The sequence below is a fragment of the Rhinopithecus roxellana genome, chromosome 2 (genome assembly GCF_007565055.1).
Source record: "Rhinopithecus roxellana isolate Shanxi Qingling chromosome 2, ASM756505v1, whole genome shotgun sequence".
NCBI lineage: Eukaryota > Metazoa > Chordata > Mammalia > Primates > Cercopithecidae > Rhinopithecus > Rhinopithecus roxellana.
Genome location: NC_044550.1, coordinates 7,024,320 through 7,050,635, shown reverse-complemented (window position 1 = coordinate 7,050,635; position 26,316 = coordinate 7,024,320). Strand labels below are relative to the sequence as shown.

The following is a 26,316-nucleotide window of genomic DNA, read 5'->3' as shown; positions in this document are numbered from 1 at the left end:
TGCACAGGTCTTCGAATGATGGTTCCATGTCATCTGGCCTCAGTGCTCTGCTCCAGCAGTGGAAAGTGGTACAGGTAGATTGAAAGAGAATTATTCTAGCTTTTAGTTTTTATTTTCATGATACCTAATGATTTTCCAGCCTGGAAGCCTTCCTCGCTTACCTCGGTTTTTCAGTGGAGGCAGTGTAGGGTGCAGGTCTTTATTACATTCGTTCCTTTCTGTACAGCATTCAATTGATCTTCTTTGATGAGGAATGGGAGTGTCCTATAATTGAACCCAAACAGCTATTAGTGAGTTTCTTCTAAATTTCAAAGTCACATCATCTAAAACTTAAAAAATTGTCACTATTTAGAGAATTTAAAATTCGAATAATTTCACTCAAACACCTTAAATATGTTCTCTTCTATAAGCTAATTTATTTCAAGTTACCATGTATTATCTTACTGCAACTTCTGCATGTCAACAAAATTACTACTACATTTCTAATAATTAGTGTGCATTGTATAAACTGAGGAAGAAGGTTTGGATTAATGCAACAAGCTAAATTGGATTTTGAAGAAGATACTCTAATGGGACACTAAGAAAGAAGTTAACAGCAAAAATAAAAATAATATTTGATTTCAAAACGAAGGAAGAATTGGTCCAATGGAAAATTTCAGTTTTCTATATTACAATCACGTGTCACTTAAAGACAGGGGTACGTTGTGAGAAATGTGCTATGAGGTGATTTTGTCATTGTGAGAAGATTACAGAGTACACTTGCACAAGCCTAGATGGTACAGCCAACTACACACATAGGCTATAAGATAAAGCCTATTGTTCCTAGGGTAAAAATCCATACAGCATGTCACTGAACTTAATACTGTAGGCAATTAAGGCACAATAGTATCCATCTGTGTATCTAAACATAGAAAAGGTACAGTCAAAATATGGTGCTGTAATATTATGGGACCACCATCCACTGTCATCATACATACCACCTGTTGCTGATGTTTTTGCGCAGCACGTGACTATACTAAAAATGGGCTGGCCAAGAAAAAGAATGGTTTTATCTTGCTTGAAACTTGTTGGAAATCTAGCCAATGAAAGGTTACAGAATCAAGTTATCTTCCTTACCCGACACTGAAAATCTGAGCCTTCTAGTCCTAGGCATCCAGAAGTGACGACAGGCATCCCAGAGTCATCCTCTTCTATCATCGTGAAACAGTATCCGTCTGTGCTGAAGACCAAACAGGCAAAGTGAGAAACAATATGTGTGTGAGTGAGTCAGTGTGTGTGTATGTCTAGGGAAAAAGGAAATAAGTGATGGGTGTCATTTGTTTTATTGCAACAAGGAGAACGTCAATGATCTGTTAAGACAATCCAAAAGCTTCCTTTTATGAAAATTGATTTAATAAAGATAAAAACATTTTGTAACATCTCCTTTGTCCAGAAACTTGTGAGAAAGAAGGATCTAACATTTCCATATAACATACATCATTAATTACCATGAACAACCATAGATACCAATTACTGAACACTTATTTTGGCCCTCCACAGATATTACTTTTCCAGACAAATCCAGACAAACTCTGTGAGGAAGGTAGCACTACTGTTGCTTTTTATATGAGGACACTGAGGCTCAGAGGGCTTGAGTAACTTTCAAAGGTCTTACAGTTAGTGACAAGGAGTGCAAGGGTGTGAATCCAGGCAGGTGACTGTTTATCCTGTTCTACTTGTTCTGAGACAGTGAAATACACTTATTTCTTATTAAAGCACAAAAACTAAAGACAGGTAGGAGTTAGGATCAGCATAGCATAACTGAAATTCTTACATTTAGTACCTCTGCTTATGGGATATCCTGTCATATGAAGAAATTAAGCTTTGTTGTAAGATGTATGGGCTTCATTTGGGGGTGGAGAAAAGATGGGCAACAGAAAGAAGGGTTCTTGATAAGATAGTGGAAAGAAAATTTTAAATTTTGTATGGTTTTCCAGATTAAAAATAGTTTTCACTTATTCTACATCATTTAATCCTCTCAACAATAAGAAAAAGAAAGTATTATTATGCCCATTTTACAAATGAGGAAATTAAAATTATAAAAGGGTAGCAAACTTGTACAAGGTCACAGAACAAACAGTTACAGAACTGGGCCTTGAATCACTTCACCATGTGTTTTCTGCTATGCCCTTTGGGACTAAAATAAAAAACAAATCTGTTATATATAGAACTGTTTGTAAACAGACATTAATATCTTCACAAGCTTGTGAAGACTCTCAATATAACTCATATACAGCACTGAATGTTTTAAGAAATAAAGTGCTAAACTATATTTCCATCCTTTTCTCATACATATGCATGCTCAGCGTCCAAGACAGATATGGCAATGTAATCTTGAAAGGTCATGGGAATAAAGCTCTGAGAATGGTATTAGCCATGATTTGTGGGTTTGTCTATTCTGTCTTAGTGGTAGCAGCATGCTGCTATATGTAAGCCCTTCAGTTATTATCAACACCCTCAGAATTGTTTACTTGTTTTATAAGCCTCAAGTGATCCAAAATACTTCACTTAATAAGAGCCAGCACAACAAAATTCAAACATACTAATGAATGGCTAAAAAGGACCAATGATAAATCCTTCTCTTAGACCAAGGTCAAAAAGCATGAATATTGTTGTGGAAGAAAGACTGTCTCTGAATGGCCCATGCCTTGAACTCTTTCGGCCTTTTTAACCAATTTACTGAAATTGCTATAAAAATGTAAAACATGTAAACAGTGAATGGAATAATTAAAATATCTGTTCCTTAGAAATTTACTTTAAAAATATGAACAAGTAACACCTGTGATTTTTTTTATTCTTTTCCTGCATATTTAGACTACATGTATAACTTACACTTCTCATCAAAATCAAAATTCAAAAATTATCAGAAATCATAGTCATTCTAATTTTATGATATCAGGAAGGTATAGGGGCTAGAGAAGTACCCTAAATTAAATCTAAAGACTAATTTCTCCTTATCATGGGTTCTTCTTACTCAAAATATGAGTAAATAGAAATGTACTTTTAGACAACTTTTAAGAATCAAAAAAAAGGCAAAGAAAAAGCTGGTAAAACTATTGTCAGGTTACTGCTACAATGTCCTAGGAAATATAAAGAAACATCAGAGAGAGTAAATTCGAGCTTTAAAAATACACACCCCTTGTCTACAAAGAGAGAGGAGCTAAAAATATAAAGAGGGGAAAGGGAGGGAGACCCTGAGAAAATAATCCATGTCCCAATAAGCCATAAATTCACAAAGGAATCAAACATTTAGTTGGAAGACAAGAAAGGAGGTGAGACAGCATTTCAATGGCATATTAGCTGCCACAAAGCAAATTAATTTCTATGCTTCCCACTGTCATTGCTCTCCAGCAAGGAACATCAACCGGAAACTAGCACTACAATTACAGAAGTTCAAGAATTACTTGAAAACTTTCAACCCTAAAGCAAGTACAAATGGAAACAAAGCTATGTTCCCCAGTCAAAGCTAATCAATTTTGCCCACTCTAAGAGATGGCTACAGGCTGTCACAATTAACTCTTACCATTGGCCTATGTGAACATTCTGCTGCCTGGTTGCCATGTTCAAGCTTAGTTTTGTATATAGATTGTTACCCTCGTTCCCAGAGTATTGAAAGTGATAAAAAGGCAAGATGAAGAATCATAAAGGAAATAAAAGTGGAAATAATTTTAAACAAAATTGAAAGTAAGTGAGATATGTACGTGAACATAGGATGAATCATGGAACTGTAGTAATGATTATGAATGAAATAAAACGACAATTGATGTAACATTTCAAAAATGCTGTCCCTGTGTTATAGACAAAGAAAAGTGATAGCAAAATGAAACAGTAGTTGAGTGCACAAGATATTCAGTCATCAGTGCGAATTGCCTCTTGACATAATGTTAACTCATGAAAAAGCAAAGCACGGGAGAATTTAAAGACTGAATGAAGTCAAAGCAGTTATAATACAAGTCTTGTTTTTCTTGAAGAGGATTCAGAGAAAGAAGAAAAATAATATGATAAGGAAAGAAAAAGAAAACAGAAACAATTTTGTTCCAATTCTTGGATGATTATACAGGTTCCAGGCTCCTTAAGTTTTCCAAATATTCCAAAAGTAAAGGACTGTCTACAAGGAACATCTAGAAAAATCATCAGGCATTTAACTGCCTCAAGATATTTTCAGTGTGCCCAGGTGAACATACACTTGCAAGAAAGGTGTCTACCTGTTTTAAAGCTTCAAGGGACCGAGCAATACTCTTTTTAGATAGATATGCATTCAGAGAATAGATGCATTTATTATGGTCAAGAATTTATTTCATTTATTATGGTCAAAATAGATTTATAACACAGTCTTCTGGAACCCAACTCATTCATTAGTTGTTGTAGAATGGTTAGAAACCAATTTTATAAGATGTCTAAAACTGCATTGAACACATCTTTATTTAACATGAGTACAGTGTTTACAAGGTTTACCCAGACTTTGGTCTCTTTAATTCTATTCTTCCACTAAGATCTTATGTTTCTTTATTGTAAACCCCAGTGTTGTTCATATAGCCACCACAGTTGAGAAGAGACTCTTGTATAACTTTTCCTCAGTTTAGATTTTTATAAAGATTTATTTAACTGTAAAACAATTTTTTAAAGTATTAGTTAAAAAGAGTTTATCTGCTCTGTTCAATCAAGTGATAGGAAATTTGAAAGCATTATATTTATATGATGGGTATCTGCTCAGTTGCATCTGGCTGGAAAGATTAACAGTTTTTCTACAACAACTCTTACATTTCTTTTGAATTTCTTTTACATTTTAGTCAGAATTGATTTTTAAAGGTTAACTGATTTTAGGTCATCCGTAAACAAGTTCTTAAGAACACCTTGTCTTCTAAAATATCTATTTCACACTCAAGGGAATAAAGTCAGTTTTCAGTTTTCGTCACAGGTAAATGCAAAGATACACATAACTTTTAGAATTACCATTTAAATGGTGCAGCTTTTTAGTCCATTACCTAAAATAGCTGAAAGCTGCTCATAGCTTTGTTAACAGTGGTACGTTTTACACTTATCAAGCATACTGTGACTCGAGCAGAGTTGGGTGCTGAGTGTGCAAGGGTGCATTTTGAGGAATTCATAGTCTATGAAGGCCACCAATCCTGGAAAAGAGAAAAGTCATTCAACTTCCAGGAACAGGGAGACATCATAAGCTACCTAAGTGTTTTCTACTGATCGTGAAGTAACCGAAGAAGAATGCTGAGTAGTGGTAATTATCAAAGTAATACAATCCTATTTTTTTTCCCCTATTATCTTAGATGATGGATTCCCATAGCGGTGGAGGGAATAGAGAGTGAAATACATATGGGTCTACTTTCCCCTTCCCTGGCTTTCCTTCTGAGGGGTCACAGTATTGGCAGAAGGTAAAGTTACAACATTAATGACAAAGTACCAATGTGAGAGATACCCCTTTTATTTTATCCTCAAGATCATGTAACTACCAGACATCCTTCCCTGATACCCTTACCAAACGATTTAGCATCTTGTTTATTTTTTTCTATGAGGTACATGATTTGTTGAAATTGTCTCAGTTTTTACATTCAACCAGCATTAGTATAATTTCACCCAATGCAGACCCTCACCACATCTCACCTCGATGGCTCTGAGGGCCTTCCTGCAGAACTTCCTCTCTCCTCTCCTGACTCTAACCCATTCCATACAGCAGGCCTGATAAATCTCACATTTTTTGTCTCTGCTCAAAACTCTTCAATAGTTCTCTCTGTATAATTTTAAAGTGCCCTGCACGATCACTTTCTATTAACTCCAACAACAAACTGGGACCATCTAACATTCTCACCGATGACTCACGAGAGGCACAAAAGGAGAGTCATTCCTTATAAAAGCCTCCATAGGTGAATTTAAAATCACAGCCTCTTACAACTGAATTAGAAGTTCTAATGAAGAACCCACCATTCTCTTAGGTGCAATGGTTTGAAATCAACATCTTCTACTGGAAAAAAAAATTATATAGATCAATATTTAAATGGCCTGGGCAACAGTGGAAAAAATAAAACCCTGGATGGTTTATAATGACATTCAGTATGCAAGGTAAAATGTGCAAACAAACTGGAACAATGCACACTTAAATCCTCTAAGACCTTAGGTCAGGAGCACCTGTCTGAAAACACACCACCACACTCAGCAAGAGGTTTAAAAAGCCTGCGTTAACACAAACTTTGTTACAAGGCTCACAGCCCCTAAGCTTTTCTTTCTTCCCCCGAGACTCTTCAGGATATAGAGTTGGAGGCTTATCTATTTCCTCATTTAAGCAGTCTGGTGTCATCTGCACATCCTTTGCACAAACATCCAATTTGATTTATTATATCTGTAAACCCTGAAAACTCCCCAGCCAGGAGAATTCTTGGCAAGAAACCAGTAAGATAAGTAAAGAAGTATTAAAGATTGTCTTTGAAGAAAATAGTCAAAAATAATTTTTTTAAATGCTTAACATTCGTGAGGAAGTGGAAGGACTTGAGAGAGGTGGTGAGATAGAGACAAATATGTGATTACAGACCACATCAAGTAAAACAAGGAATGATATGCAAAGCCAGATTCGATTATATAGAGAAAAAAATACATAAACAAGGCTGAGATAACACTTGCTAGGACAGGAAGATGAAACAGAACATTGGCATGTTGAAAGCCACATAAGAAGAGTTACTCAAGGAAACTACAGCACTCAAGGTATGCAGTGATGGTCTGTCATCCTAGGAGAAGAATCTGAAAATGGAATGGGATGGATTACGATGCAAAGTGACACATGGAAAGATATTTAGAAAACAGACACTATCTCAAGGGAGACAGGACAATGGCTTTACCCCTTACTTTCAAATACAGATATGAAAAAGGCTCTATTACTGTATTCAATCATGCTGTGTTTGTACTACATCCTTTAATGTGAATGTCATGATCAATGGAAATGGCATGGATTTTGGAAGCAGCTGTATCTGCACCTGACAGAGATCAAGCCAAGAACGACTTTGGCCTTGGCGAAGGCTGGTAGAGTTACTGATGGTACCGAAAAGAAGTTTTACAAGCCTCTAAAACCTTGCACATGTCCTCTAAATTAACATGTGGGATTTCAGGTTCTCTTTTAAGTACAATTGACTCTTGCCTCTTTTTGGATTATTCTCTCCAGCTAGGTGGAAGTGATAATGAAGATGAAACCTACCACAACACTCAGTTTGACTAAGATCTGGGTGGTACAAGGCCTCAGGCCAGAAAATTTGGACCAGCCCTTTTCTAAGGTACACATTAGAAAATACAACCTTATCCTTTACACCGTTTTACCTGGAAGGGTAACACTTAGTGCAGTATCACTCAAGGTGTGTTCCCCTCCAGGTCAGCAAACTGCTTGCTACTGATCTGTGAAGGGGTGAATTTAAAAATGAAAACTTGTAGAGCAATCTAAAGGAACAAATTTATGTCTGTTGAAGGTAAATAATAGGCAATAAAAATGGAGTGTATATTTTGCAAGTATTTTAAAAATTAGTTTTTCTAAGAATTTGTTTTATATTATACTGTAGAAAATCATCAGTATACAATTTATTGTGGAGGGAAAATTATCTTTCACTAGAGATAGCTTGAGAAGTACCGATTTGGAGGCAGAGAGTGGAGTGTGCTTACAGGAATGGAAGTAGAAAGTCCTGAATTCATACAGGTCTTAGGACAAAGAAACAAATGTAGCCCCTGTGATTCACATATGACTGATCTCAGCTCACAGGAAGATTCAACTGGAATCAATACTTCATTAGGAAAATACATGTGCCTTTTACTCGAGAGTGTATGTTTGCTTCTTTGAAAACCAATGTCAGAACTGGCTGCTGGCCAAGAATTCAGGACTTTGGAGTCCTGGCCACAATTTTTCTATCATGTTATCATGACCATGGAAAATTACTTAACTTTTTAGAGCCTCGGAATTCTCACCTAGTAAACACAGACACTGCTACATTCTTTATCGGATTGTTACAATGAATAAAGAAAGGTAAAAGTAAACATGCTAATATTCATAAAAAAATTCAATAAATTTTAGTTTTCTGTTAACTTCTACAAAGTTAACCCACTGATGTTGACTGCAATGGTATATCTATGTTCTTTTGAGGGGCTCCATTTTTCTGTTGTATTTTTGTTTACTTTTTCTTTGCTATCATAAATCAAAGGTTGACAACCATATAATACATAACCCATTTTGATCTGACTTCCATCTCTACTACATTAAATATCTCTAAATTGCAGTTATCAGTGTCAATAAATCTGATTGCCATGTTTCAGTTCTTATCCTACTCTAACAGATCCAACATAGCTGACCTTACTACCTCTCTAAGTAGACTTGGCTTCAGTGACACCAGACTCACTGCTTCATTGTGAATTCTTTAGTATCTTGCAGACATCCCCTTTACCTAAGCATTAAATGTCTCATGGTCAAGTCATACTCTGGTAGATGGTTCTATTATTAATCCCAATTCTTCATACTTTACCATGGACATTGCTTCCCCTTGACCGTGACCTTGATTTTGTCACTTGATTTGGAAAATTCAATGTCAGAGGACACAATATGAGCAGAAACTTTAAAAGATTACTCCTTCACACTCCCGAGAGAAACAATATGCCTTGTGTAGCTGCTGGTCCAAAATTAAAACAAGAAAAATGAAGAAATGTGCAGCAGGTCTAAACTCAAACAGCAGCAAGAAGTGAAGCCCACCCAATCCAAGCACAGTGTAGCACAGATACAGCCTCCTTATAAACCCCGAATGAAAAATAAATGTCTTTAATTATAAGCCATTGTGGTTTTGAGGTTATCTGTTTCACAGCAAACAGTAACTAATGCTCTGTGCACTTGGACCTCTCTCCTCAACCTCTTCTCTGAGTCCCAGATCCATATCCAACTGCATACTGATACCTCTACTCAGATATCAAAAACCTCAAATGTATCACGTCCAGATTGGAACTTGGTTCTTTTCATCTGTCCTCTTTCATTAAAAGTCTACCCCATGCATTTAAATCTACATCTGGAAACTTGTAAAGGCTCTCTGGTTGTCCTCCTAGATGATATCTAATCCATAATCACACAACTCTACCTTCTAAATATTTCTCAAACAGATCCCATTAACTCCTACACCAGCACCACCCTAGCTCAAGATCATTTTCTTGCACATAAACTGATTTTACCCAATCCACTGTTCAATTTCCCTGACCTAACTATTCTTGAATTCACTTCTGTCTCCTTCTAATACATCCAATATTCTGCAGCAAAGAAACAAATCAGATCATGTCTACCCACAGCCACTCCTGTGCAAAACTCCCTTCACTTGCTTCCCAACACCCTTAGGAATAAGATCACATTCTCAATATCACCCACCAGGTCACAGTCACTATACCTCCTGTCTCCAGGCACAGCTCCTACCACTGTACTCTACTGTTCCTACTCCCTGCTCCTATTCCCTGTACTCTAGAAAAAAACAGTTTCTTTTGAACATGCCGAGCTTCTTCCCACAACAGAATTTCCACTGCAGATACCCCCGACTGAATACTTTCTACCAAATCCACTTAGGATACCCAAATGGCTTATCAGGAAAATAGGACAAAATATTTGAAACCAGGTTAATTCTGGAAAATCCTGATCACCAGGACAATAGCTCAAATGACACACACAGATGTATTCTGAATACCACAGACTTAGACACAATAGTAAAATACCCCACACTACTTTGTTTCCTCCTGCTAATTTTCTTTCTTTCACACATTTTTAAACTTTCCTGATACTTTTTCTATTTACTATAAAGAGGGAGTGTTTCCCTGGAAAAAATTGAGCTTTGGAATCATTTTACCTTGGCATAAAATTCAGTGGTTACAACTTTGTAGCACAAGAGTCAAACTACTAGACCTCTTCCGATCTGAAATTTCATTTGTCTAAAGGTGAGAATAAGTTGTTTTGCTGACTAAATGAGATATATATTTATGAATATACCCAGGTTTCCTCCCTGTGTTACTTAGTCAATATGTGTTTCTTGTGCTAAATATACTAGGTTCTTGGAATACCCTGGTAAGCTTATATTAGATTTTGCTTCGTGGGAAACTTAAAAACTTTTTTTAAAAACCTCTCAGAAAGAAACAAAAAAGCATTCGACCCAGCTTTGAATACCTTCTGGCTAATGAAGCCTCAAATGATTGCCCAAATATTCTACCTGGGCTCTAAACCTAGCAGTCCACCTTCCTATTTCAGTCCACACCCCCTCTTGAAGCTTAAGGCACACTCTGCTTCTCTGACATTTTAACTCTTGAGGGCCACACTCTTCCAGATAGCTGACCCACTTCTCTCTTGGCACACATTGGCCTCATTAGGCTATAGCTCTTTATTCACTGTTGACCTTACCGTAAGGAGTAAATGCAGCTATAGTGATCAGAGGAATGGATGGAGCTGCATAAAGGCATGTAAGGAAGAAAAAGGCCAAATAGTCATTTCAAATGTCATGAAGTATCTATAAAAACACGATCACCAATTAAAGAGTATTTTCTAGAATTTGGACAATGCCTTTCTTAGCAACTGGTGGAATCACATGAGCTCTACCACTGTACTGCTTCCCAGAGTCAGTTTACGAATATTCCCAGCAGCTTAGGTGTTCTTTCCAAAATATAAACAACATCAGCATGATGAATGGTTGAAACAAACAAACAGACAGACAAAATCACATGCATATGACAGCCCCTGATGTTTAACTAATTGTGGGGACCAGGTCTTTTGAAAGAAAATCATTGGCATTTGCACCTTTACAAGGAGTCTGGGATCTGAGGTCTGTGTTCATGTGTATATGTGCTGCCTGGAGGGAGGAAAAAGAATCTTAGAACATTGTTTCAGGGTGAAACATAATTCAATGTTTCTCTAATACAAGCACAACTCTAAGAGTTTATGACAGTATTAGGCACTGTTCTCTACAATGTGTTGTTTGAAACACTAGCCTACAGTTGCATAGTTGAAAAAGTGTGACTTTTTGTTAAAGCTAGCTTTAAATCATTAATATCACCAACCTGCAAATATTGTTGACCGAGTCTTCTGGACAATGGTGGTGGCATTTACAACGCAAGATCTTTGGACGGGGGGTGGGGGCTGTACTCTCACCATCCTCTTTCTTGGTGCCCACGTTTAATTTTCCTGCACTTCGCAAAAGCATGTTATCAAGGAAGTTTGCTGAAAGAAGAAAGAGTAAGAGTTAGGCATCTGTGATGTAGGCTACCCCAGTCTTCCGTTCAAAGGAAAACATGAGATTACATTTTAAAATGAAGTATTCAAGATACTTAAAGATTTAAACAGAAAAGCAGACATTTTGGTATTTTGATTAAAATCATGTCTTTTACCTCAGTATATGCCTCATACAGAATAAAGAAAGACTCATATCCTTTCAAGATGGTCTTTTATGTATTAAATTGTAACAGCTATATTTAATTGAGTGCAAGGAACTCAACGAGACATTATATAGACAACCTCTACTATATCTGGCAATTCTATGGGTAAATACTATCATCCCCATTTTTCAGATGAGAAAATTGAGATTCAAAGTTTAAGAGATCTGCACATAGCCAACAGACTATGGAGTCAGCATTTAAACTCAAATTGTTTAAGCTTTAGAACTGTCTTTCTACCATATCACAGAGTTTCTCTACTTTAGGTATATTGTTTACTTTTTAAAGAAATTACTAGAAATATTTAATCTGTAAAATTGGGTAAGAAGATAAAAACTTAGTTAACATCAAGACACATTTCAAAAGATACATCTTCCCCATCAGCATAGGGAAATGCAAAATGCCTACCTATTACTGTAGTGATGTTTCTACCATCTTTGATAGAAGGCACCTTGGTAGACATGATCTCTTAGAAAGAGATGTTCTGGGTTCAACATTAGGCTTTACTATTTACCAAGTTAGTTGTCCTTAGATAACTTTATAAATAATCTTGTGACTCATTTCTTATCCTTAAAATGGAGATAATTACAGACACCAAAACTCATGTCAACAGCTTAGAATGTTTATGTTACACAGAAGAGAACATGCATTCATTAATATCTATTTTGTTTCAGGCACTGTAGTAAGAGCTCTTATATATGCCATGTACTGCATAAATTGTCACCGTGAGCAATTTTCAATTTAAAATCTCTCTCATAACACATTTAGCTTATCTATAGTGAAATACAAGATCAACAAAAATATTTTAAAATTGCTGGGTTAAAAAAATGGAAATTCTAGGTCAGAAGTACAAGATATGCCACACATTTGTTATAGTTTTAAACCAAAAATGAATGCCTGCAGGTAATGGTCCCATCAGAGAATTAGAAGTTTATTTTTTTAAATCTGTGATAATTTTTCCTGACCTTCTGCATGTTAAACTAATTATTCAAATTCTTACAGAAAAAAATAGTTGAAAGAAAAAGCAATAAAATATGTTGTCAATATATCAGAATTTCCTAAGATTAACTCTAATATTTCATTAAATTATTCAAATTTGTACAAGATGTGCATCTAACTTTCTCAAACAGTTTCCTGTAAATTTTGTTCAGAAAAAAAATGTTGATTGCAGTGGGCACCTGTGGCATATGAGAAGATTGTCATATACAGAATCCCACCCTGAGCCACAGCGATTTTGATTCTGCAGGTCACAGGTGAGCCAGGAAATGTGCATATTCAACAAGATCTCATATAATTGTGAAAAAAATTACTTGTAGACTCCACTTAGAAAAACCCACCAGATTAAGCAAATAATATGTATTCCAACCACACAATTACTTCCAATACATGTTATTATTTCTATATAATAGCATGCTCATCCTTAGGTTAAATTTCCAAATAAAGTGAAGTTAAATAGTTCACGTCACTGCCTTATCTTGAAAGCCATTTGTTCCAAGGTTGTCCACATGAGAGTGCAGCACCACTTGGTACCCCAGAGTAGTGTGTATAGGTGTACCTATATCTCACCTTCTCGTGGTAAGCTCCTTCTTTTCAAATCTGGTTCTCAATGTTACTGCCTTTATGACCTGAGTCACCTCAGCAGACCAAGTAATAAAAATAGAGTATTTAAAACTTATTACTTCCTGCTTTCTTTCATACCAGACCCTTTATTTTTGACGCTTTAAAACACAATAAAAATTCATTTATGATGCAAATGTCTACTAGCAAATAGGTATTGGGCGCCCTCCCATTTTCCAGGCACAGCCTGTGTAACTAGGATGAATTAAACATACACAGAATTTACCAGTTGGTGGGAAAAGCTGTTAAATGGAACACTGACACCAAATGGTCTAAAGCAGAAAAGAAAACATCCTCATGTGATTGGAAGTAAGATGCTATTTTCTAAGAAACATTTTAAGAGAAAATTCATGATTTTGTCACATTGTGAATTTATTTAAAGAGTGGTATAAAATTTGGCTAGAAGAAGGTTCTTTGCAATATTGCTTATAACAACCCATATTTACAATAGTAGAGGATTAGGTATATTTGTAAACTGGGATTCCTATATATCCATTAAAATGCTGATGTAGAAATATATTTACTGACAAGAAAGAATGTTATAGCATAATTTTTTGTTTTACTTACAGGGTATTCTAGTTATTAAATCCCACTCTCATAAGAGAAATAGGGGCTAAGAAAATGAACCTACACTATGAGATCAAGGGAGGAGACACTAACAATAAAAGCCTGAAAAGCACAAAGATAAGCAGTCACTTGTCTACAGAATCAAAATTGCTGTGGCTCGGGGTGGGATTCTGCATAAGACAATCTTCTCATACGCCACAGGTGCCCACTGCAATCAACATTTTTTTTTTTTGGACAAAATTTACAGGAAACTGTTTGAGAAAGTCAGATGCACATCTTGTATGAATTTTGAATAATCTAATGAAATATTAGAGTTAATAATTAGAGAGGAAATTCTGATATATTGAATTGATAACAAATCTACAAAAGCTGATTCTTAAGCCAAATGTGGGGAAAAGCTAAGAAGCCAAGCTTTACCGCTTAACCCCAAAAAGCTCCAGAAATGGTATCATAAAGTACTTCTAAAAGTAATTCTAAGAGGGGGAAGGGGATATTAAAACAGAAGGAGGCTGAAAATATATTTATAAATACAGTAATTAGAACTTCAGATATCCTTTCCTATTCCCTACAGGCTAGCAGTATTTCTTTCCTACCCCTGCAGGAGACAAGAACGGTAAAAGTAATACACATATCACTGAGATGCCTTCTTTATTTTTCCATTTTACCATCGAAGCCAAGGACTGTAGGACAACAAGCGCAGAAGAGGGCAAGAGTACCATCTTACTGCAAACATTCAGTGAACATTCACACTGGATGTTGCCTCCTCCAGTTCATCTCCCCACATGGCTTCCAGAACTCAATGCAGCCTGGTATGTGCCTTCTTTACTGGGTAATTTGACCAGGTCAAGAACAAAGAGCATAAAGATAGTGATATTGTGAGTTTCTCAGTGAAACAGCCCTGCGATGTTATCCTACGTGAGGCCCACTGGTGACAACAGAGCTTCCAGTCACTTCTTCTGTGATCCATTCTCATACACATGGGCCACTAATTCAGGGTAAACAGATATTTGAAAAAACCTCAAACATCAAAGACTGAGAATAAAACAAATATTACTTGGAAGAAGTAGATTATATTAAAGAAAATAAAGACTTTAAAAATTATTAATACCCTCATCTTACAAAAATACATCATCATGAAACAAGAACACATTGCTCTAAAAAGAGAATAACAAGTAAAGAACTTTAAAAATATAATTGCATAAATGAAAATCCCAGCAGGTGAATTGAAAGATAAAGATTAGGAAATCTCCTACAACACAGTACAAAATACAAGGATGGAAAAGTTAAGTAACTTACAGCATGAATCCAGATTCAACATCTGAATAATATTAGCTCTAGAAAGAAAGACTTGAGAAAACAGAGGGAAGAAAATCATCAAATAATCACGCACGGTTTTCATAATGAAAACTCATGAGTTTCTAATTTGAAAGAACCCATATAGCACCTGAGAATAGATCCACACCATGTCACTGTAAAATTCTGTAACACTGGAGACAAAGAGACACCCTAATATTTTTTGTAAAGAGAGAAAAAGTGAGGGAGAGAAAGAGAAAAGAGATAAAAAATAAGTATGGCATTGAACTTTGTTCAGAAAACCTAGAAACTAGAATAAAATAGAACAATGCCTTCAAAAGTCTGAGGGAAAAGTTTTCCATATCAGAAATAAATACCTGGGCAAATTAAGAGTGAGGAGGGTAGGGGAAAAAAGCATTTTAATATTTTCAGTCTCAAAAATTTACCTCCCATGTATCCTTCTCAGAAAGTTATTGGAGGAGATATTCCATCCAAAGTATAAACAAGAAAAATACCTTGGATATTCCATCCAAGGTATAAACAAGAAAAAAGATGGAATAGGTACCTGCTAATGGTAGGTCCTTCCCAAGAGAAGATGAAGCTTACCTCCAAGATCATGGTAAATGTGGCTAATAAGATGAGACATTGCATAGGACTTCAGGAGCAATCAGGTCTCATTGAAGGCAGGTGAAAAAATGTTGGAAGAGAGAACTCTTAAGATGTGGAAATTAATAAGATGACTTATGTATTTTAAATTTACACTGGGAGTTTGGAAACGCATTTGTAATGAGCACAGGGGACTAAGGAACCAAATATTTAAACAGATGGGAGACTAGAATATGTACATATGTAGTGGAAGCAGGGATGGGAAAAAAGAACTAAATCCTCATCTTTGATAGTGGAAAGTCAAAGGTAATGCCTACAATTGAATAATAAAGAGGCAGTAGTACAGTATTTATTTAGAGATATAGAAGAAATGCCAAAACAATGAAAAGAGGCACAGGTGTAGTTGCGACAGGGAAAGAACTTGGGAGGATGTTTTTTAAAAAAATAAATAAATCTCGTTAAACTATGTAAAAACAAACTTACTGTAGTGTGTGCGTGTGTGTGTGTGTGTGTGTGTGTGTGTGTGTGAAACAGAGAGAGATGTATAGAAGGATTTATATCACCATACAGGTACTGATGAAATGGATGAAAATCCTGCATCTTTTAGAAAAATGTGTTTATCTCTGTCAGGGAATACTGAATTTTGTATTATGAAATTTTCACAATCTACTTTCAAAGGGGCCATAATTCCTCTTTCTACATTCCTGCTTCTACATCTGCATGGATCTATGGAGCAGCAAATTAGGACAGATAATAGTTAGAGCTACTTAAATGCATTTATAAATTCCTTGTCCACTCAATCTAAGGAAGTAATTAGTCACATATCCTGATGTGGAATAAAGCACATCAGTGAACAATGAGGAACTGGACATCAAAAGAGAATCCAGCCAAGAAGGAACTTCTCTAGCTAATCTTCATGACGGGATTCTGCCCGGGACCAACGACTATGGCTTGGTAGTTAACACTAACTCTACTGATGGCTCACCATGTTTTCATGTGTTATGTTTACATGTGTGCTTAAATTGCTGGGAAATCTACAATCTACACAAGTCACAATATTACCAATCACCTGATAACTTTAAAATAATTGATGGCCGGGCGTGGTGGCTCATGCCTGTAATCCCAGTGCTTTGGGAGGCCGAGGCGGGCAGATCATGAGGTCAGGGGATCAAGACCATCCTGGCTAACACCGTGATACCCTGTCTCTACTAAAAATATAAAAAATTAGCCAGGTGTGGTGGTGGGCACCTGTAGACCCAGCTACTCAGTCTGAGGTAGGAGAATGGCGTGAAACTGGGAGGCAGAGCTTGCAGTGAGCCAAGATTGCTCCACTGCACTCCAGCCTGGGTGACAGAACAAGACTCCGTCTCAAAAATAAATAAATAAACAATTGATAATGTGTAGCTTAACAGATATAAGGCAAGGCGGAAGAGAAGCAGCAGCAGAATGAACCTGGTGAGACTCACCTTAAACGCTAAGAAAACTATAAGAAAGAAAGATGGTAAGATCTTCTTCATGTGTACTCCACGTTTGAGAAAAGGGCCAATGAGAAACTGGACTGTTTTATCTAACTTTATAATTATGCAAAGGTATTTATAAAAGAATCACTTTAATATCAAGTCATACTGAAGTTGTACAAAATCCAGTCTCACAGATACAAGCCAGGCATTTTGGATCATAAACAAAAGAGACTATATCAGCTATGACATTAAAAAGACAATTACATGCATACATAGAAATAATTATTTTATGAAAACATGAATTTGTCTGATAATTATGATGCTGAAATAATAAATAGGAGAAAAGACAAACGGCAGGTATTCATAACAAATGTAAACATCAAGATGATTAACAAACATCCAGTGCATTAGCAATAATGAAGATATATCCCAAATGTCAGATATCTGATTAAAATAACATGTAAGAATATATCTTTTCATATTTTATTATATTAGTATCCCTTCCATTGGAAGCAGGAAAAAGGCAGCCATCAAAAGAGATAAAAGTTTGATTTAGTTGACTCATATAAATATTTATTAATTAAATCATTTTACTTGATTTTGTGTTAGTTTTATAAAAAATGATAATCCTTGAAAACAACCGGAAGGTATCTAACCATTAAAAAAATTAAATGTAATTTAGTACATTTTATTTACTAAATCAGTAGAGAAAAATCTACAAAAAGTTTTTCACCAAAGAAAGTCAGGCTGGGTGCGATGGCTCACACCTGTAATCCCAGCACTTTGGGAGGTTGAGACAGGCGGATCATGTCGTCAAGAGATGGAGACCATCCTGGCCAACATGGTGAAACACTGTTTCTACTAAAAATACAAAAATTAGCTGGGCGTGGTTGGCACGTGCCTGTAGTCCCAGCTACTTGGGAGGCTGAGGCAGGAGAATCTCTTGAACCCAGGAGGTGGAGGTTGCAGTGAGCCAAGATCACGCCACTGGACTTCAGCCTGGCAACAGATCGAGACTCTGTCTCAAAAAAAAAAAAAGAAAAAGAAAAAAGAAAAAAGAAAGTCAAATAGTGAATAGTTTCTAGTTAATTGTAAAGCAAATGTCAACAAAATTGATTATTTCTTCCCAACTGCATTTTAAATAATTATAGGTTTTCAATAAATATTTTAAAACAGAATCATGAATAAACCTGAGAGAAAATATAAAGAAAAAAACTGAGAAAAATTATCCTTTCAGGAAATTTCTCAGGAATAAATACTACATCAAGTAAGTCACTCATTAAGAGCCCATTCCATTTTGCCATTTCTTTTTTTCCTTTTATTCCTTCATCCCTCCCTCCCCTCTCTTCTCTTCTTCCCTCTTTCTCTCTTTAATAACTGATCTTTAAAACAGTATAAATCCAGACATTACACATGTGTAGTTCACTTAGTTTGTTATGTATAGTTTATATATATATAATTATATACATGCATATATAGTTATATAGTAATAGTTTAGTTTACTAACTAAATTATCATAATAATGAAAAGTAAGGCTTTTGGAAGCCACTCTAAAATTGCTTCTCATTTTTCAGAGGATCGCTGGATTTTTGGCATGCAAATAAACCACAGAATTATTTTCATAGGATGTTTGAGTGTGTATTACTGAACCACGACTAAATTATATTCCTTATGATTCTTACAAGGAATAATAGAAAAATAGAATATTAAGAATATTTCTTTAGAAATAGGTTTATAGATTTTTCAGGCAAATTAATCAAATTTCATGAAATTACCTAATGATCAGAATGCAACATTGTGACTTCCATTCAATTACAAGGATTAAAAATAAAGTCATTTTTCTTGAATATCCTGAATATCTTTTCTGGAAAATATGTTGCAGTTATATACAGGTTTTCAGCTATGTACATGTTTTCTATGCAATCTCTTGTAGTAGGAAATAGAGTTATAATTTCTTTAAAGTATTTAATTGAAAATAGTGGACAATAATGAGTTGGAAGCCTCATATAAACATTATAAAATAACTTGCTCTTTAATGTATATACTTAATCAGTTCATTATTTTAAAAATATCTCTATATTATTTTATATTATTATATACTCCTATATATGATTTTTACAGAAAATGCAGAACAAAAGAAAAATGTAAAAAATTTTCATACTATTACATATCAAGGGTACAATGTTACAAAAATTAAATTTTACCTTCAAAATCAATCCATTAAATCCTAAAGTATGTTTTAACCATGTTTAGTTTTTTTCAGCAACATTCTTACCAGTTCAAAAATATCATAAATAAAACATTTTTAATTTGTGACATAAAGGACTGTTTATATCATAGACAGTCAAAAGGGTATCAAAATCCACTGTCACATTTAAACACATAGAGAAAAATCTGTATGAACAATAGAGATAATTCAGTAATATTAAATTCAATATGTAACATACTTAGAAATGGATATGAGTCTTTAAAATTCATTAAAAAGTGACATATAATCATTTTGTGTCACACAAGGTCTACTAATAATCTATCATCTTTTATCTTTTTCATTTTTAAACTCTTTGAATATCACAAAACTTAACAAAATGTTGATTCTCATCACCGTTCTTCACCTTCTACACCAGAGGGCAGGCAGGGGCAAGAAGAGAAATTGAAATTCATATTACACAAATTTGCACTTTAAACGTCCAGGGTAAAGAGGTGAGTGGAAGAAAAATTTTAAAGTACTGAACTGGCTAGCAACAACTTTGGGACGTCCTACAGCTATTTGTACTGTTATGGTAACAAATAATGCAAATCAACGCCCATTTTTCCTTCTTAACCAAAACTAGTTTAAATACAGTTTTTTTTTATGAGTCTATTTCACACAGGAATAAAACTCTGATTACAACTTTAAAACAACATTAATTTTTAAAATAACTTTTTGTGATATCAGATAGTTTAATCACTAATTTTTAACCTTAAACCTTGAATCATTTAACTCAATTCACTGTCTAAATTTTTCAACTCTAAAGGCCCGACTTTCATTTTCATCACCTAACCATTTTTCCTTATACTAAAGTACTTTCAAATAAATCATTTTCTATGCTCTTTGCAGCAAAAATTTAGGAAAAATTTTATATATATATATACATACACATACACACCCACACATTCTAAATAAAAAGTTGGGACATATGCCTAAACTTTTCTGGAAAGTAACAAAATGTAAATACAATTTTTATTAAAAAATACCAGAGCAAAATCATATGTAGGGAAAGAATAGATTTTCTAATATTAACTGTGATGTTACCTACACAGTAATCTTTCTCCTTCAACAGACAGAAATCAGGTAAGAGACAGGTAAGGGAAGATGCTGGTGCTAAATTTCTGGACATGCTGTGCAGGGGTGAAATGTCAGATGACAAAGCAGTATCACATATGGTCACTGAGCAGTGGAGCCAGACTTGATGACAATGTAGGGTAAAATAGGCAAATAGGTTCAAACTCCAGCTCAGCTACTTTTATGGGCTTAGCAAGTGACTTAATATTCCTTATAGAAGATGTAGAGAGTAGCAGCACTCACTGGTTGGAGTGGAGGAGAAACCCACATAAAGCATCAACTATGATTCTTTGCATATAGTAAGAGTCAATAATAACAAATTGTTGTTTTATGTGCTGCTGACTGTTACTATTATTCAGTTTTCTCTTCCTTTTCCCTACTCCTTTATCTCCTGTTTCTATTTGTCTTCCTTTCCTTTTCTTCCCTATTATCTTTTCCCCTTCCTGGCTCTCCTCTTCCTCTTCAATTCCTCTTTCTTTTGCTTCATTTTAAAGCCTTTTACTTTTCCTTCCTTTCTAGATTAATCACGGTGAACAAAGAGTCTATAAAAATATAAGGTTTTCAGCTTAAGAAACCCACTGAAAGTTTGTTCAAGGATGACCAAAATATTCTTATTTTCTTTCATCTCTTGGTACATTGATTCATTTAGCAAATAATCATTAAATCCATTTACATAACACAATGACCCAGAGTACTTGACGGTGTCCTCAATAAAGTAACAATCTTGCTTGTAAGACAAATCAGCCACACATGGAACACTGTGAGACAAATCAACTACATATGGAGAGCCGAAATACAGTATAGGAAAACAATAAAAGAGATGTCACAATGCCACATAATTGCCAAATGTAAGTACTAGACAGGAGTGTGTAAGAGGGAAGATTACTTTGTGTGGCAGTAATCAACCAGTATCTTTTATAGAAACCATAACCACCAGAACCAGGGATATTGCCAGTTTTTCATTTCAGCCACTCATGGTCAACACTAATGAGTAGGTTAAGAGAAACACTAATTTTAAATATGAGAGAAGTGCTGGCTCTTTCTAGAAACCAGGGCTTCATAAAATATTTGTGGGTGTTTCTCTTCACTGGCAATTGTTTCTCTTTTCACCATACTGACACATCGACATCACCACATCACTCAGGTTATGATTGATAATCATGTTTTCAACATTTTCACATCAGTAAAACCCTGCCAGGAGACCTAAAAACATCTGAATAAAAAGTAAAAGCTTCAATCACTCAAACATTTTATTTTATGTGATACCAGACTATGACATAAAAAAATCATGAGAAGAGTAAATATGACATACAAGTCAACAGACAACACAAACATTTATATTCATTTGTTTTCCAGGTAATTGATATGGAATTATAAACCTCAGCAAGAATAGTAATTATGGTAGTAACAAAAATTCTTTGGACATCACAATTATGCTCTTTAAATTTAAAACAATAGCTAGCCTTTCCCTTAGGTTTTACTCTGCTTCTGAATTTAGAGAAACTCAATCAAATTGTTTATATAAATTAAAAACCTTTGAAAAATCTCTAAAACACAACTTGTTTGTATTTTTAATAAAAGCAACAACGTAAGAACAAAATTAACTTGACAAGCAAGTAACCATGATTTGAAAAATATGCAACATCAAACTGAAGTCATTGTCATAAAATAGCATAATCTCAGCTGATAGAATGATTAAAAATAAAAAATGCCTTTGTATTTTAAAATATTTAGTGTGTCAATTCAGGTCCACATTGTTACAAAAGAAACTGAACCGTGGTCTCTTTGACAATAATGTCAAAGAGTCAACTAGAACTTGGCAGATTTCCAAGCCAGGAGCTATGGTTTTATTCAGCAGAGTTTCTATGAATGCTCTGCTTCACAGAGTTCTGAAGCTAATCAAAGTAGATGTTAAACTTGCCTCCACACCAAAACTTACTCTGCAGCTTTGCAAAGCACTCCCAAGACAGCCTAGTGTATAAAACTATTTTATAGATTCATATATGTAAAGAAGGGAAGTGACAATGAAGCCAGACAAACCAGAAACCAAATCACCGTGTTTGTGCTATTCTTTTTCCCCAAAGAAAAAACCTGGAAAGCATTTAGAACCTGTCTGCTTCTAATCCTTACTGTATCCTCTAATAGGATAACTGTTAAAGGTAATCTTAGTTATTACTGACAAAAATATTCAAATATATTGCTAGTTCAAATGTTTAAATATTTGAGGTATAAAATATAGGATATATATTTTAAGCTAAACACTATTATTGACTATTATCACCATCAATGAGTTTAAAGGTCTATCTCTGGTGAAACAATATGGAATAATGATCACCAGCAATAAAATGAATAAGAATGCAATGTAAACATGAGAAAGCCATCATAGTTTTAAGAGAACAAACTGGAAACCAAAGAAAACTGTTTAAACTCTGCAGTGCCATCCATGTGCTTTTACACTTATCTATTGTGCGACACAGAAAAATTTTCTAAGATAGATATCAAAAATGATACGAATTACTAAGACATACTTGCCTCACTTCTCCAAATGTATACTTTATCATGCTAAAACAATTTATATCCTTCTTGGTCAAAAATAAATATCTTAGTAACTATACTTTTGAAACATTCATTTGATCTGACATCTAAATCATTACATTTATACTTTAAAAAATCATTTTGCATTTTTTAAAACTCATATTTGCAAGAAAGAAACCTAGACCTTTATAATCTATGAATTTAGAATTGTATAGTTGATACATTAATAGTAAAAGAATTCACAACATCAAAAACTATGAAAAATTAAACCACAAGACCTTTATACAACCACAACACTTGATTTTAACCTTGACAGTGTTGAAAATGTGTAGGGGCAAACACACACTCACTCCAACACCCATAACACAAAAGTTAATAAAGAACATCACTAATTTAAAAGTAACCTAAATTAAACACTATCAGAAGAGTTCGGTTAAATGGTATTTTCTTGCCATGTAATTTTTTTAGATAAAATTTTTGATCCCCTTGAATTAGTCTATTTCACCATCTATGCCAAGAAAGGCTAAGTTCTAACATCTTTTATTGTGCCAGAATTGGCTTTACTCATCTTGCTTACATTTTTTGGAGGGAAAAAAAAAAAAAACAGTCTCCGTGAGATATAAAGCTTCTCCCACTACTCACTTTTGATTTCTGTACGCTTGATATATCGTTGCCAGGCTCCCTGGGATGAGAGACATGAGGAGGAGGCACAGAATTGCTAGGGGTTTCCACTAAAAAGCCCAGCACCGTAGGCAGCACTAATCCTGCACCTGTGATGTGTTATTCAGCAGTTAAGAAATGCAGCCCAGACTGTGGTTGCCTAATACAGCTCAGCTGTTTTTCTCAGTACTCCCTTTGATTATAAGCTGGCAAGAGAGATTATTCCGGTCAAGCAATGAGCTATGTTCAGGACCCATGGCATATGACAGTGGAAAGGTAAAAAAGAAAAGAAACCCAGGAGTCAAAAACAAACAAACAAAAAAAAGTAGAAAGAAAGAAAAGAAAAAGGAAAAAGAATGAAAAAAATGTCACTGACCACAGTGTGTTATGTAACATTTCCAGATGGTTAAAAGCTACCTCTGAGTCTATGCAAGGCAGAAAAATATCCAGAATTCATCATTTAAATATCTAGAAATCTATTTTTATAATATCTTTTGACAATCAGAACGTTATTTCAATATGCAATACCTTAAATTTATCTTAAGAGAATCTCAATTACACAAACATTTAGAAATCTGTCATTAAAGAGATTTACCTTTACTAAATGTCAAATTCCTTTTAAAATTTGGAAAATTTCAAAACGTTTGGAAAACTGAAGACCAAATGAATGCCATTATTTCTATCTTTTTATTAAATCTACCATATCATTTGACTTGATTCATTAAAAATTTTGATATAAAATTTATAGTTGAGACACAGCTATCCTATTCATCATATATGGTTAAAACAGAATGAAATATTTATTAGAGCCAACTTAAAGCCACTAACAAGTCCAAATTGATTTAAGAAATATTTATCATATACAAATATTAAGAAATATTTACCATACACAAATATTTCAAAGTGCTATAAGCACTTTGGGCTCAAAGAGTTGAAGAAGAAATGGCCACTATGTTCATGAACCTTAAAATCTATTTGGAGAGTGTGGCATAAAAGTTGTCAATTTTGTTGTTGTTCTTTTGTCATAAAAGGTCTGCTGATTGCTCACTCACACCAAAAGTTTCACTCTATTTCCTTTTATACTATAGATAAACATAAAATCACATGTCCTCCAAGCTAGTGTCTGTGCCACTTTAAACAAATAACCTAAAATCTTATCCAAAAAACAGACACCCTTGCCTAACAGCAGATGGTCAAAAACAAACCAAAAAAGTTCCTTTACAAAAAGAGCTGAAATGAAGAAAATACATCAATTCAAAATGTAAATATAATTTTTACAAAATGTAACTATAATTTAAATATATATATTAAAGAACATGTTAAACATTTTAAGTTATTTTTGTTATTGCTGTATACATGCTAATTCCCTACTAGCCAAAAAGTGTATTAAAAATTTTGTTAGAAAAAAATATGCATAGGATATGTATTAAAATCAATAGGGTCAAAAAAAATTCCTGTGTACATAAGAACATTTCTCTCAATAGAATTTGACAAATCTTATAGTTTTCCCTCGTATTCAAACACTTGTGTTAGAATACTGCATTTCAATTTCCAAGTAATACCCTGAGGCCGACTGAAAGTAGAATGGTATTCAGGAAGTGTGCTGTAAGATGTTTTACTAGTATTCCCCTAACTCTTCCATTAGTCTATAACCAAAGTAAAATAAGACAGTTGAACTGCAACCTGGATATGTGTAAGACTAGAGTTCATAGTTTTGATAATTTACGATAAATCTTTTTTCTTGAAATTAATAGGCTGAAATACTGAACCACCATCTACTTTGCTTTGATTTGCAGGAATAAGACTGCCAAAGGACAATCTTGTTGAATTCTGGGCAGAAACACTGAGGAGAGATTTGAATTGAAACTATGTTATTATAATAATTGTGTTATCTTCAATCTGGACATGGCACACACAGGAACATTCTGGCCTGATGCTGCTCAAGCTGTCCCTCTTTGGATAAACAAATGGCTTCAGTTTTCAAAACATTCTCCTAAAGCACTTTTATATTCTTATTTTTTAAATTGTATAACACCCAGTACACCTCAGAGGTCCCAGTCTTTAAAAGTCTTGTTAATTTTACCTTTAAATTTTCTTTCTTTATATTCTTTTATCGAATTCATATCTTCTCATTTATGCCAGTAATGTTCTTACCCATAAATTCTACTCTAAGGTCAAAATGTTTCCTTCCTCCTTTTTTAAATAACTGTCAATACGGGCTCTCACAATAAACAAATCACCACCAAATAAAGAACAACAAAAAGCCTGTATCTGGGATGCTACATGAGAAACAATTACCATTCACAAACCCTATCTTCAGATATTTCTGCATTTTAAGCCACACCAACATAAGGTGGATGTATTTGTGTGTGTTATGTTTTTCCACCTTGAAATATTTTGAAGAAATTGGATATATTATCTTAAATTTCAGTATCAGAGAGAATTAAGAAATAAATACATTGTATTTAAATGACAAAAGTGACCCCAAACAATCATAATACTAATATGGGGGCAAAGGACCATGGCTATCTTAATGGCCACTTCAGTCAAAATTTTCCACATTCTAAAAGAACAAATGAGATCAAACAAAATATTTTACCAAAATGTATTCATTGGTACTTCAGTTATGAAAACTATTCCCTGTATTTACCTACAGAATCCTCTATCTTCTATGTAAAAACCCAGCAAATAATTAAAGGTTGGCAAAACTTGTCAGTTTTAACTCTCATGGTCAAGTCTGTCGATCTTCCCGAGGGGTCTCATAGTTGTTTTTTTTTTTTTTTTCTCTAAAGA

At 34.5% G+C, this 26,316-nt stretch overlaps 1 protein-coding gene across 4 annotated transcripts in view; it reads right to left on the bottom strand.

The window, feature by feature from the left end:
- Window positions 1-26,316, bottom strand: part of BMPR1B (bone morphogenetic protein receptor type 1B) — a 416,951-nt gene that overhangs the window by 41,924 nt on the left and 348,711 nt on the right. For 3 of the 4 annotated variants that reach the window (XM_030914734.1, XM_010385585.2, XM_010385582.2), the window contains 3 exons: window positions 11,092-11,251; window positions 1,117-1,219; window positions 162-264 (listed from right to left, as the gene is read on the bottom strand). In XM_030914734.1, coding sequence (XP_030770594.1) covers window positions 162-264; window positions 1,117-1,219; window positions 11,092-11,234 — 349 coding nt within the window. In that variant the 5' untranslated portion in view covers window positions 11,235-11,251. Of the gene's footprint in view, window positions 1-161; window positions 265-1,116; window positions 1,220-11,091; window positions 11,252-23,505; window positions 23,641-26,316 lie in introns of those variants that run through there. The other variant, XM_010385584.2, reaches the window with a different exon arrangement.